This window comes from Apus apus, chromosome 4, assembly GCF_020740795.1.
Source record: "Apus apus isolate bApuApu2 chromosome 4, bApuApu2.pri.cur, whole genome shotgun sequence".
NCBI classification, from domain to species: Eukaryota; Metazoa; Chordata; class Aves; order Apodiformes; family Apodidae; genus Apus; species Apus apus.
The window spans coordinates 46,589,027-46,601,717 of NC_067285.1; the positions used below are offsets into that span (position 1 = coordinate 46,589,027).

Consider the following 12,691-nt stretch of genomic DNA (forward strand, 5'->3'; position numbering starts at 1 on the left):
TAAACTTCAGCTATTATATACTTATAACACACTTCTTCAAAGATCAACATACCAGTAAGTTAAAATTAACGAAAAGCACAGGAGAGACAGTCATGTTTATCTGCTGGATGTCAATTACATTATCTGTAGCAGGATTATGCTGGTAAAAATTGAGTAAATATCCCCTTTGCTTATAATTTTCTTGTACCCAACGTGTTGTTCCTCATAGAAAATAACTGTTTCCTGAGTGGTGAGAAAGCAGATGGGCTCTACTTGCCATGTATTACCTAAACAATTACCCAGTACACAAGCTTGAGTATAACACCAACTCACTCTCAAAGGCAAGTTTGTGCTCAATAATTCAGTAGGACACGTGAAGAATACACCTACTGTATTTGTAAAGGATACAACCTATTTCTGAGGGCTTGCTTGCCAGTAACAAGTTAGAGTTGAGAAACATTGCTCTATTCCCAAAAATCATACCTTCTTTATTTGTCTGTGTTAAATACTAGCCTTAATACAGCATTAAACACAGATGCTTACTGATTCCTGGACATTGGAACATCAGATACTCACCACCATGGATCCTACATGAACATCTGAGCATCAACAGTAACACACACAAAACTGGTGAAGGATCCTGTTACAGTAGCAGTGTAAAATTGAGCATTTTGTGCTGACACAAGTAAGAAAAAGAGATGCAAAATGCCTTTATAAGAAAGTACACTCTGAAAACACATTTTAAGCTAATTTCATACCTGGTTGAGGTGCCGAGTATGAGGAGTTAGGGTCCCCATAATGCCCATAATGAAGCGATGAATTAGGTGCTCCAAAACCTGCAGAAAAGCCTCCTATTCCTGGCTGGGATTGGGAATATGGAGGAGCTGCAACATAGCCTTGTTGGCTCATGATGGCAATATTCTCATTCCAAGTGAGAATCCTCTTTAAGAATCTGCAGAAGAGAAAGTGACACCTGCTACAACTCTTCACTCTGTGCATTTTAAAAGGCAAAAAAATAAATAAATCTGAGGGGAAAAAGGAAACCTTCTTGTCCTTGCTATTACCAGGCATCTCTTCCTTAAGCTTTCACATCTTGATTCTGTTGCTGTTAAATAAAGGAGAAAAACAAACAAACAACTAAAATCCCAAAAATGTTATTAAATATAAACTAGAAAAAGTTTGCTAATTATGATAGGATTTGCAAGACATTTAATTTCTTACCTGCAGACAGATTTTCTTAAGCAAGATAAAAGAAACTTTCAGGAAAGAGTATCCTGACAATTTCAGTCTTTTAAGATTAGAATTAGCAAATATGAAGAATTCTGCATTACTAAACCAGACTAGTGTATTTCTTAAGACTAGTTTTCAGATACAGTGCCCCTGCCATCAAGGGATTTGAAAAGTTATTGAAGTTATACACTTTGCAGCCTTGATAGCTAACTTCTTCATTTCCATGTAAGAGAGAATTTTTCATTTTGTCTTCATATTGAATTCATATTGAAAAAAACCAGAACTACACTAAGTTTATTGATGCCCAAATTAAAACTGTTTGGAGAAATGCTGAGGATCCAAACCCTAAATAAGCACTTACTACCTTCTGCAGAGTCCTGAATGCATAGGTTGGGCAAAGAACTAAAGATAAATTATTTAAACTAGCATTTTAGATGTTAAATGTTCCTTTGAAATTGCTTTCCTAAGCACCTATACTTCCCATTCTTAGGATTGAGCTATGGAGTGATCTTTGCACATGCAAACCGGATGAAAGTAAATCAGGAATTGTGCTCAAGAAGCATGCACAAACACACCTCAGAATTACACGCAGCTTCAAGATCACAACAGACAAATTCATGCTGAACTGGCATGTGTGGTTAGTGAAAAGTTATTCCTATAAAAAAACCCATCTCTAGGCTTCTCATATTAAATGCACACTTCTGGGAGAAAAAAAAGCAAGCGTTTTAGTAATCTTCTGTATCAGACAAAAAATCACTTTCATCTGCGCACAGGACCCAGACCTCCTCATATACTGCCCGTGCAACCCTCTAAACCCAACTTCTCAATGTAGCATAAGATTTCTCAGCTGCAGTACTAAACTGTTTCAAATACATAATCTTAGGGAGTTGCCTTCCATGTCTTAGTGAAAAAGTTAAGCACAGGGAAAAAGAAAGATGTTTAAACAGAGGCTTCTTGCTGCCAGCTGAACTTTCTTCTCTCCCCCACCCACACCAGAAAAGACGTGGCAGTGTGAGCTTTTGCTTCTCCAAAGTCAGCACTAAATTACCTACACACTGGCACAGATATGCATATATATATATATTTAATATCTAGAAAAAGAAAGAGATTTTTACTTTGAGGCAGCTACAACAGCCAACACCTTTAGCTGCAACAGCATCCAGGGGAAGCCACTTCCTTCACAGCTTACTCACACACACAAGAAAAATCTTGCCACGTCAAACTTCCCATAGACAGTATAAACACACATGAGGTTGTGCTGAAGAGAGACAGGAACTCTAACCATAAGCAAAATAATATAAGGTTACCAAACACTGTTCCAGGTTTTATTTAACATTGAGCATATTTTATCCTGTTTTAAGATATGTAATTATACCAACACAGGATTCAAGTAGCTTGGAGGCAACACCTAAAATATCACCAGAAACTGATCACCTAAGGTTTTAGCAATCAGGTTCTAACAAGAGACGTACAGATTCACTCTGGAAACTGCATGAAAAAGATGAGAGGTTCTGCCAAACCCAGCTCTTTCTTTACAAGTGTCACTATGCAGATGGACAGGAAAACTTTTTTCTGTCTCAACACTAGTTTACCTTACACTCCAAACAACAGCAACACAAGCTTTCTTCTCCATTTTTTAATTTACTGCTAGTACAGAATGGTTCTCAACCTTTTTTTTTTTTTCCAGAGAACTGTTGTACCTATGTAATGCTCTATTGCACTATCTCTGTGAAGATGTAAAACTCCACTATGTGCATAAAGAAGTAGGACAATAGACACAAAAACAGAAGATAAGGTTTCCAGCTAACTGAAGGAGAACTATTAACTTCACATTTCCTTAGAGACACTGTGCTTGGTAACCTATCTAGGAAGTGCTGCTGTCCCTCCTCGAGGCATGCTGCCATCTCAATCTGGCAAATAACCATTGGGGTGCGCGCATCTACTTAAACACACACGTATATACAGAACGGGATAAAACTACACACATCGCAATTTGTAGGGCTCTTTTAAGGACACATTCGGTAATAAGCTATCAAAGCATGCTTAAATTTACTTCAATTCAGTGCAAAACCCGCACACAGTTAACACTCCTATCCCCGTTAACCAAGAATTTAAAGTCCCTGTGGCACGGCAACAGGTCTCACAGCTCGCTCAGTGCCACCACCGCGCCCCGCCAGGACACGTCCCTGTCGGGGCAGCGAGCGGCTCTCCCCGCGGCCCGCGGAGGGTGCAGCCCCCCCAGCCTCACAGCCCGGGCAGGGTGCAGCCCCCCCAGCCCCCCGGCCCGGGCAGGGTGCAGCCCCCCAGCCCCTCTTCACCACCCCTCCGGCTGCCTCTGAGCGCGACCCCGCCGAGGCCGCTCCCCCGCTGCCGGGGCCCGACCCCCGCCGCTACCCGCTGAGGAGACCTTCCCCCCACACCCCTCCCCCCGGCCGTGGCGGCTGACCCAGAGCCCAGGCTGACCGTTAAAAACCGTTAAAGCCGTTACCTGGGGGGCCGCGCGCCGCCCCCGCGCGCCGCCGCTCGGGGACACTCCCGCACCCGACTGCCACGTCTGAGCCCGCTCGCGCACCGCCTCCCCCCCCCCCACCCCCCCCGCCGCGCGCCGCCGCGCCTGCGCACTGGTGGCACGAGGCCGCGGGGCCGGCTCCGGGCCTGGCGCGGAAGCGGCTCCGTCCCAGCCCGCGGCGGCGGGAAGGGCTGCGGGATTGAGAGACAGCCGGGTCTGCGGGAGCGGAGGGGGGTCCCGAAGAGAAAGATCGACTGGGAACCGGCTGCGTGCTGCTTGTTGCTGTTAGAATCATTTTTCCTTCGAGATCAGGCGGGAAATTCCTCTTTGCACATAGAAATCTCTTTAAAATATTATCCTTTTTCTCCTATGTGCTTTAAAAACACTTTTTTTTTTTTTTTTTCCTGTGGCAATATACATTATGTAAAATAATGCCACCTGAATATACAATACTGGTACTTCACCTGTTTGCATACTCTGGTTTTAGTTACTGTTCCGAGTATATTTAGAAATACTGCCCTGGTTACAGGATAGAGTAAATGTTTTTCTAATTAATGAAGTAGAAACATAGGAATAACATGAGAAAAACGTATTGGTAAAGTGACTGTTCCTCCCAGTCAAAAAAACCGGCATTGATTGTGGTGTTAAAGTGGAAAAAAAAAAGTGGCAGATGATTAGAAAAAATAAAAAATCATCACTCAAGGACAGCTTCATAATTCATACACATCTGGAATTCAGGCTTCATGGGCTTTCTTATCCTTTGAGTGTTCTACAAGATTAATAAAGGTTTTGCAAGTAGTGAACAGTTTTACATGGTTCTAAGTCTCAGTAATGGCTACCTCAAGATTGTCAAAAGCATTAGTTACAAAATAATTCTGGAAAAAAATCCCCATGCCTTTGAAACAGGTGTCAAAATGAAGGCACACGGGGGCACCCTGCGTGAAGGATTAAAGACTCGCAAGAAGCCTCAGCATGAAACACAAACTGGGCAAAAGCCAATCTTGACCTGTCTTCATTCTTGCTCTCCAGAGCTGGATTCACCAATGAATAATAACAAGCTGATTTTCTACATGTTATCAGAGCCAATACTCTTAGGTATGTCAGTGAAAATCTAAAACCTTTCAAATCTCTCACAACTGTCTAAGCAGAATGGAAAATTTAGCCCGCAAGGTGACAAGCATTAGTTAAAATGGATGTGGTCTTGGCTGCAGAGTATCAGTGACTCTTTCATAAGCAGGATGTGAATCAATGCCTTTCGTCATTGCTCTGCTGCAGCTTCACCTGTTGTCCCCATCTCTTTTGCTGGTTATATGGACACATACAATGACAGAATCATAGAATCACAGACTGGTTTGGGTTGGAAGGGACCTTAAAGATCACCTGGTTCCAACCCCCTGCTATGGGCAGGGACACCTCCCACTAAATGAAACTGCTCCAAGCCCCATCCAACCCGGCCTTGAACACTTCCAGGGGTGGGGCTTCCACTACTTCCCTGGGCAATGTGTGCCGGAGTCTCACCACCCTCACAGTAAAGAATTTCGTCCTAACGTCTAACCTACATCTACCCTCTTCCAGTTTAAAGCCATGAATTCTTTTGAAATACCATGCCACTGAGGAAAATAACAGCTTTAAGTTTGGACATTCCCTGTTTTGCTGTGGAGACAGGCGGGTCGCTGTCCCACCAGTCCTGTTGTGTCTAGCTCCTAGCTATTAACAGTAAGCAGCTGTGGGTAATTCAGCACTGAAGAGCTGTGCACTTAACTGGGCCACTGAATACTTACTATCAGATTTCTTCTCCCTGAAATCAGCTCTAGTGAAACTGAGAGATGAGATCAGCAAAAGACAGCAAGGAGAAGCTTGTCCGTCCTTCCCGTTTCAGGTCTGCTCTGGAAATGGATGAAGACACCTGTATTTTCGAGGATGCAGCTTCACTTCCATTGTCTTCCAGCCTGGATCACTGAGACAAAAGGCAGCCAGCATGTCAGGGTTCAGATGTTTTGAAGCTGCAACAGTTTCCACCTATAACATTAAAAGTAATTTAAGGTTTTTCATTTCAGAAATGTGGAAACATCATTAAAGATTTAAGTGCATTAATGGTCTGGAAAGCAATTTCATAAAAGTGAGATTTCAGGATTGCTAAACCATTGTAACTTCATTTTAATTAAATCTTTTAAACAAACTGTGTAATAAAATCTGGGAATCAGAATGGTTTCTTCTCTGTCATCATCAATAATGAAGATCTTGCAGGTTAAATCACCCTTCTTAATGATCAGTTTATCCTGAAGTTGTACCTATGCAGTGCTAATGAAAACTAATGTGATTTCATATATTACAGACCTAATTTGGAGTCAGTACTGATGAAGGAATCAGAAGAATTTGTCTAAATCTATATGCTTTTTAAATCTGTATTTAAAATAGCAATTTTTCTGCCTCTAAAATCTTAACTGTTAAAGTTCTCACTAGAATTTTTTTCTATTTGTTCTGAAACAAAGAAATCACATAGTCATCCATCAGCTTGGGAGATTACTGCATACAGAACCAATACAGGATCTGTAGAAGGCTAATTCAAATCTTGCAGAGACCAATATTAAATTTTTATTACTTTTCAATTATTATTTTAATCATTTGGGATTTATCTGTTCCCTGAAATTACTACTGGAGGTCTACCAAGGCCCCTTACAGGCAAACCATGAAGAATTCCATTTCTCTATCTCCGAGCACATCACATTAGGACAATGTGGGATTCCAGAATTCTAACCTAACCTTTTTATGCAGAGGATGTCCTTAAAGTTCAGCCTTGGCACAAGATGCCAGGAAGAATCAGAACATCCCCAAGATTAATTTGAGTTATGGGTATATACTTCTCACAACAATAGCTACAGTACAGTTTGTGTAGCAGTTAACATTGCTTGTATTAACAACGTAACTGTGACAAGACAAGTGTCTGCCTTTCAGTGCTATTTTTATTATTTTTTTTAATCGAAATACATTCTAAGCCATTCTCCAGGGGAAGGATGTGGGCAATATTGGGTATGTTCTTTAAAGAAAAGTCTATTTCATCACAAGGAATAGTTTATAAAATTCCAAAGATCCTACATTCTAAAAGGCTTTTTTTGTTGAAACTGTTTTTCTTTTTAACTTCATTTGCATGTCCTGCAGACAAAGCAACAGGTTTGCTTTTGCACAACATCAGAAGGGTTCTAAAAGCTGTTTACAGAAAAATATTACTTTCTTTTCCTGTCTTGTTTACATATAATCACTAAAACCTTATTTAATGTTTTGTCTACTGTATAATTAAGATCTATGGCAGTTTACTGTTTAAAGCACTGTACAAGCAAAATGGAAATTAATATTTACAAAGGTGTATTTCTTTAAAATTAAATGAAAGGCTTTGGAAAACAAGAATCAATGAAATTTCTAAGGTACTATGTTTTTATTTAAAAAATAGCTAGATGAAGAAAGAGGAAAGATGTAATATTTCAGGGAACTGAAGACTACTGTAAGGAGAAATAATCAGTGCTGTGACTCAGTTATACTTCTAACATAAAAACTTAAGCACAATAGAAACATAAATAAGGGTACCACAGAAACAATCTCAATAGCAATTAGAAAATGCTGTTGGAGTACACCCTTTAAACACTGTCCTATATAAAATGAAAACACAGAGAGCAAAGGGTTTTCATAATATTGGACTGATGTAGGTGCTCTTACTCAGGGAAAATAATTCTGGGCATGCATTCATTGCTATATGTACTTTCTACCCACTGTCACCTAGTCCTGTTTCAGCTCAGGCATAGAGCCACAATAAAGGAAGAATTAATTCCTTACAATTTTATTTTTTTTCCCTCAAGATCAGACATTGATTGAGCAGGTGGCGAGTCAGAGTACCCAGAACCAAAATCAGGCCTGGCCAGTCAGAGAGGCCACTGGATTGCTGGGCACATGGGTTGTGCAAGTGATTCCCTTCCTTCTTGGTAAGTACTGACCTCCTGCTCCACAGCAATGGCAAAGCTGTTCTGCCTCTCAGGCTGCTTTCAGTGTGCCATCCACAAAGAGGGTCTGACATCTTGTGCTCATTAGAGTTTCCAAAATATATTTAGAAAAGCAGGAGTGTAAATCCAATTCCAATTCATAAACTTTTAGTCTTGTCTCTATGAATTCAATGGCAGATTCATCTAGACTGATTATTACTTGCTATTCCCTGCTGTGCACTGGGCAATTTTGTTGCACCTGCACAGTTGCTGGTAGCATTTGAACAGCTGTGTTATTCCACCCTAGAAATGGCTGTGTTTTGTTACACACACAGAGGAGAGGAAGGACTGTGAGTGTGTCACTCCTTCCCTGTCCCAACCCTTTTAAACATTACTAGGAAGTCCACAATGACAGACCCTTTTGTCTTCACGGCCCCTAACTCCCTCAAAAAGAGCACAAAAATCAGCCACCACAGAGAACATTCATTGCCTACCTTGGAGAATGCTGGTAAAGTTTACTGGCAGTTTTGCAAAGCAAAATAATATATATTTAGGGAAGAAAAATTATACTCAAGTGAAAGAGTATTTAATGCCATTATTTGCCTAGAAAAGACTCTGGGTCTTGTGAAAAGGGCAGTTGCCTTAAAGCTGAGGTCCTGATTTCCTGTTAGATTGGTCCCTATTAGCCAAAACCACTTCCATTCCTTGAAACTCAGTAAAAGAGAAATTATTGTAAAATGCTCTATGGTCCATGTGTGGTTAGTTCTATGCAAGTCACACTTAACAAAAGTGAATGTGCTTTAGACTGTGGCTGTTTGGTTTGTTTTTTTAAAAAAAGACTTTCTGGCTAGTTCAAGCCTCTGGATTTTTCAGTATGTGCTAACTGTGAGGCTTCTCTGCCTGCTCTCACTGATGGTTGCTATTTTGGTTTTCTAATGAAATCAACATTCTGGCAACTCGATCTGGAACATTTACAGGAGATAGATGCAGTGTTCTGAGAATACTGCTGTGATGTTTCAGCAGGGGAATTTCAATTACCTTTTTAAATTAATTTAGTACTAAGATGCATGGAAGTGGAAGATTGCACTATCTGTTCTTAAATAAAAGAACCCAAGACTTGATTGCCCTGCTGTAATTGCTACATAACAAATTGTACCCGAAAAACAAAGATGAGAACTTATTATAATCTGATTAATAATGTATCCTATATAAAGCTCTGTGAATAAACATGAAGCCATCAGTCTGAGAAAGGACAGCAGAAAGTTATGCCATCCTTCCCATGTTCTCTTGCTGAATGCACAGAATTTCTCAAACTTAGATATATTTCACTTTTACATTCAAAAGCATCTGAAGTAGTTTTACTTTCATTGGCTTTCATTTCATGTTATTCAATTGAGTTACTCGGTTTTCTCTTTGGAAAACATGGGATGAATTTACAGTTTGTTTGTTTTTTCCATTTGTCCATTTAGTAACACATTTGTATTTTAGCCAGGACTGATGATCATTCAATACCCTGGGAGTATAGTCCTATTGTTAGTAAGTCATATTTCTTCGATATAACTGATTACCTACTGCAACTCATATGCAATTATCTCCTTTCTCTGATCATCTGACATCACAAGCAGGGTAAGTTGGTTTCTATTCGTTAGTACTGACAAATAACTGTTCATTGCATCTGTTACGTAAGAAAAAAAGCCCTTCTAAATCACTTTGAAATTATTAAAGATGAAAAACTTATATGTTTATTCACACTCATGTTCACTATGCTTCTGCTTTATGTCATAATTAATGAACTAAGATTTTTAAAATCCATCACACTATTTGCATATGATAAATGCAACAAAGGTACACGAGATGCAGCTGGCATGCAAATAACAAAGGCTAGGAGCAAAATTCTACATCTACACTTGCTGTCACAGCACACATACTAGTTTTGCTCTGTGGAGGCACAAAAGGCACTTGTTCAAGATTTGCAGACATTGGCAGTTGTCTGGAAATCTGGCAGAACCACGGCAACACCAGCTAAGCAGCAGATTATCACCAAAAGCATAGGCCTGTACCAAAGACAGAAGCAGCTGAAATGGCTGGAAATTGGTTCCTGGCAAGAAGATGCAGAAAACAGGCAAGGATGTAGGAGCAGCAGGGTGTTTTTGGAGGGCAGACTTCCCTAATATAAACTGCTCCATTTGGAAAGGAATTAGTTACCAAAGCAGAGTCGGAATTCTTGTTCCTACAGCCAGGAATGATGGTATCAGGCATGCTTTTTAATCTATTGCAGTTATTTGGCAGAAGGGGCGGGGGGTGAGATTCCATGCAGGGAGGTCCTTTGTTGTATCATCTTTGTTGTTACTGTTTCTCTGGTAAAAATCTAAACAGAACGATCCAGCTGCAAAGATGGAGCAAGGCTGTCAGCCTTAGGTAGACCTAAAACTTGATACCAAAGAAACTTTTTCTGCACTGTCCTTTTGCTAGATGCTGCAGTTCAACCTACCAACATCAGACTCACTCGGGAAGACAATGAACAAAACACTTCACTGTGTTTGTGAAGTAAGTGTTAGAATCTGCTTTAGAAATCTTATGGCTTATTTTGTAGTACAGAGGAAAGAGGGAAAAATGGGGTACTATAGGAAGATTCAAACTATCAAACTACAAATGGAAATTTTCAGAAGTTCAAGCCAATTTCTCAAGGTTACACTGTGTAGTGGCTATTTTTCCCATTTTACAGGCCCAGACCAAAAACTCAATGTGAATTTGCAAGTGTAAAAATGGAACCCAAGATTCCCAAGACCCATGTGGTAATATAATTCAATAGTCCCTCTGCTTTTCCCATTCTTGTTTTCAGTACTGATAAATACCCTTCTATTAGCAGCATAACAAACTACACATTTTCAGCTGACTTATTTGTCTTGTTAGGGAAACACATGAAATTCTGGGAGTGTGATCTAAGTAACACACCTGTCAAATACTAATGTCTATTATTAACTGCATATGCCATCAGCTCAGGACTCACAGAGATAGATGTTAATTTATTAACAAAAAATGCATGGTTCTGACTGTTGCTAGGTATAGCATTAATAGGAACAGAGTTCTTTTTCCTCTGCATGGGCTACCTGCGTTAATAAACTTTTGATTGTGGCAAGAGTTAGTATTACTCATCCTACAAAGAACACAAGAGGGAACAAAGAGATAGGGACAAGATAAACTGGCAGAAGTTTAACTCTTTCTCAGTGTCAAAAACGTTGTTAACCTTAGCTGAGCTGGCATGGAGGTGAGGTAATTTGTTTCCAGCAGAGAACAACAGCAAGTTACTTCTCCTCTCCAACCTGCATTACCCCTTAGACTTGGCAGATTGCAGACTTACAGCCTTTCACATGACAGTGCAACCCTTCAGATTTCCACTTAGAAGAAGAATTATCTCAGTTTCTAAAGCATGATTGGATTTATTTGTTTCTGGGAAAGTGGTGTCTTACACCAGAGTCAAATTCAGTCAGATTACTTTATCTGCTTCTTCCACTACATTCCATGTGCCAGTCTTGAAGAGGAAAAAAAAAAAAAAAAGAAAAAAAAAGAAAAAAAGGCAGGACTAGTTCTAAAAGCCAAACCCATCACACCATAGCTAGCCTAATAATATACACCAGGGATTAACATTTAAAGCTTTTACCTTTACTGGTGAAGAACTGCTCAGACCTCTTAGGAATGTGGGCAGAGCTTTCCTGTCCAGCCTTAGACACAGCTAATAATTACCTATGACTTGCATTTTTTAATTTCTTTTCACTAAGAATGTGGCATTACTGTTTTTCAGTACCTTTACCACTCCATGCCTGTACTCAGTCAGCAAACCCTTAGCTGGCAGTGCACTGCAAAGCTCCTCATGCAATCAAAACATCTGGATTCTATTAATTACTCTTGTAGAACAAGAGAAATTTGTAGGGGAAAAATGAAGAGCAATCAGCTTTCATGAATGTTAGCTGGAGCCAAGCATTTGAACCTTCCATCAATATATTTAATTCACTTTGTAATTTTTTTTTTTTAAGATTATAACCCTTCCCTGCATCTCTGTTCCTTGTTGCTTCTAAAGTCAGGAGAACAAAACTCAGGAGTAGGAATTAAGCAGAAATATATTTTTCCACTTCTGTAAGGTTTGGGAATAATTATGTTTAGCTTTGCCTTCAAAATTTGCTTTTACCTTATGCAACTACTGTGTTGTACTACTACAAAACATGGAGTGGTATCAAGCAATGACTGGGGACAGTATCATAGGCTACTGTGCCTTGCATTACCCAACTTGCAGAAGCCACTTTTATATAAAATCTAATTTGCAGGGATATATTAGAAGAGAACTTTTCCACTTCATTTGGAAGAAACTGTATGTCATGTTTTCTTAAGTGGCACGGCTGTGATTTTATCATTGGTTCCATTAAAGTAGCTATATATTTACAAGTGGGTTTTTTCCATGTAATTAACAAACAAACAGTTGAATTTTTTTTTCCCCTGCTCATTTTCCCATTTGGCTAAAATTCCATCCTACAATACATTGATAGTTTATTAAATTGTTTACAGATGACACAGTTAGAACCTACTAAAAAGAAGTTAAAATAGACATTTTTAGGGACCTAGCTGATGTTGATTTTATGTGGAAAAAATCAGATATGAAAATAAATGCTTAAAAAGGAGGAAATCAGACCATCTGGGTACATACAGCAGTAAAATGCTGCCCATAAATTAGAGATCACGATATCCACTTTCCCTCTCTCTCTTCCTCATTACTAAGGAATGGGTGGAAAAGTTTGCATTTTTAAAGAATCCACAGACCTAGGATACTTCTGTAGGAAACTGTAGGTGAAATGACACCTTTTCTTTTATTGCTGAATGAAAGACACATTTCTTCTCACATGTAGAGTGTCTTCTGTATTCAGCTACAGAACTACTTGATTTAAATTCGATTTTAGATAAAGCCACTTACAGTAAAGCTGTTGAGAATCATAAATTTTTATTACAGTAA

The 12,691-nt window shown here is 39.6% G+C and overlaps 1 protein-coding gene across 5 annotated transcripts in view; it reads right to left on the minus strand.

The window, feature by feature from the left end:
• Positions 1-12,691, minus strand: part of SEC24D (SEC24 homolog D, COPII coat complex component) — a 119,815-nt gene that overhangs the window by 48,146 nt on the left and 58,978 nt on the right. For 2 of the 5 annotated variants that reach the window (XM_051619427.1, XM_051619424.1), the window contains 2 exons: positions 5,500-5,675; positions 738-931 (listed from right to left, as the gene is read on the minus strand). In XM_051619427.1, the coding sequence (XP_051475387.1) occupies positions 738-888 (151 nt within the window). In that variant the 5' untranslated portion in view covers positions 889-931; positions 5,500-5,675. Of the gene's footprint in view, positions 1-737; positions 932-3,697; positions 3,782-5,499; positions 5,738-12,691 lie in introns of those variants that run through there. The other 3 variants (XM_051619426.1, XM_051619428.1, XM_051619429.1) reach the window with 3 other exon arrangements.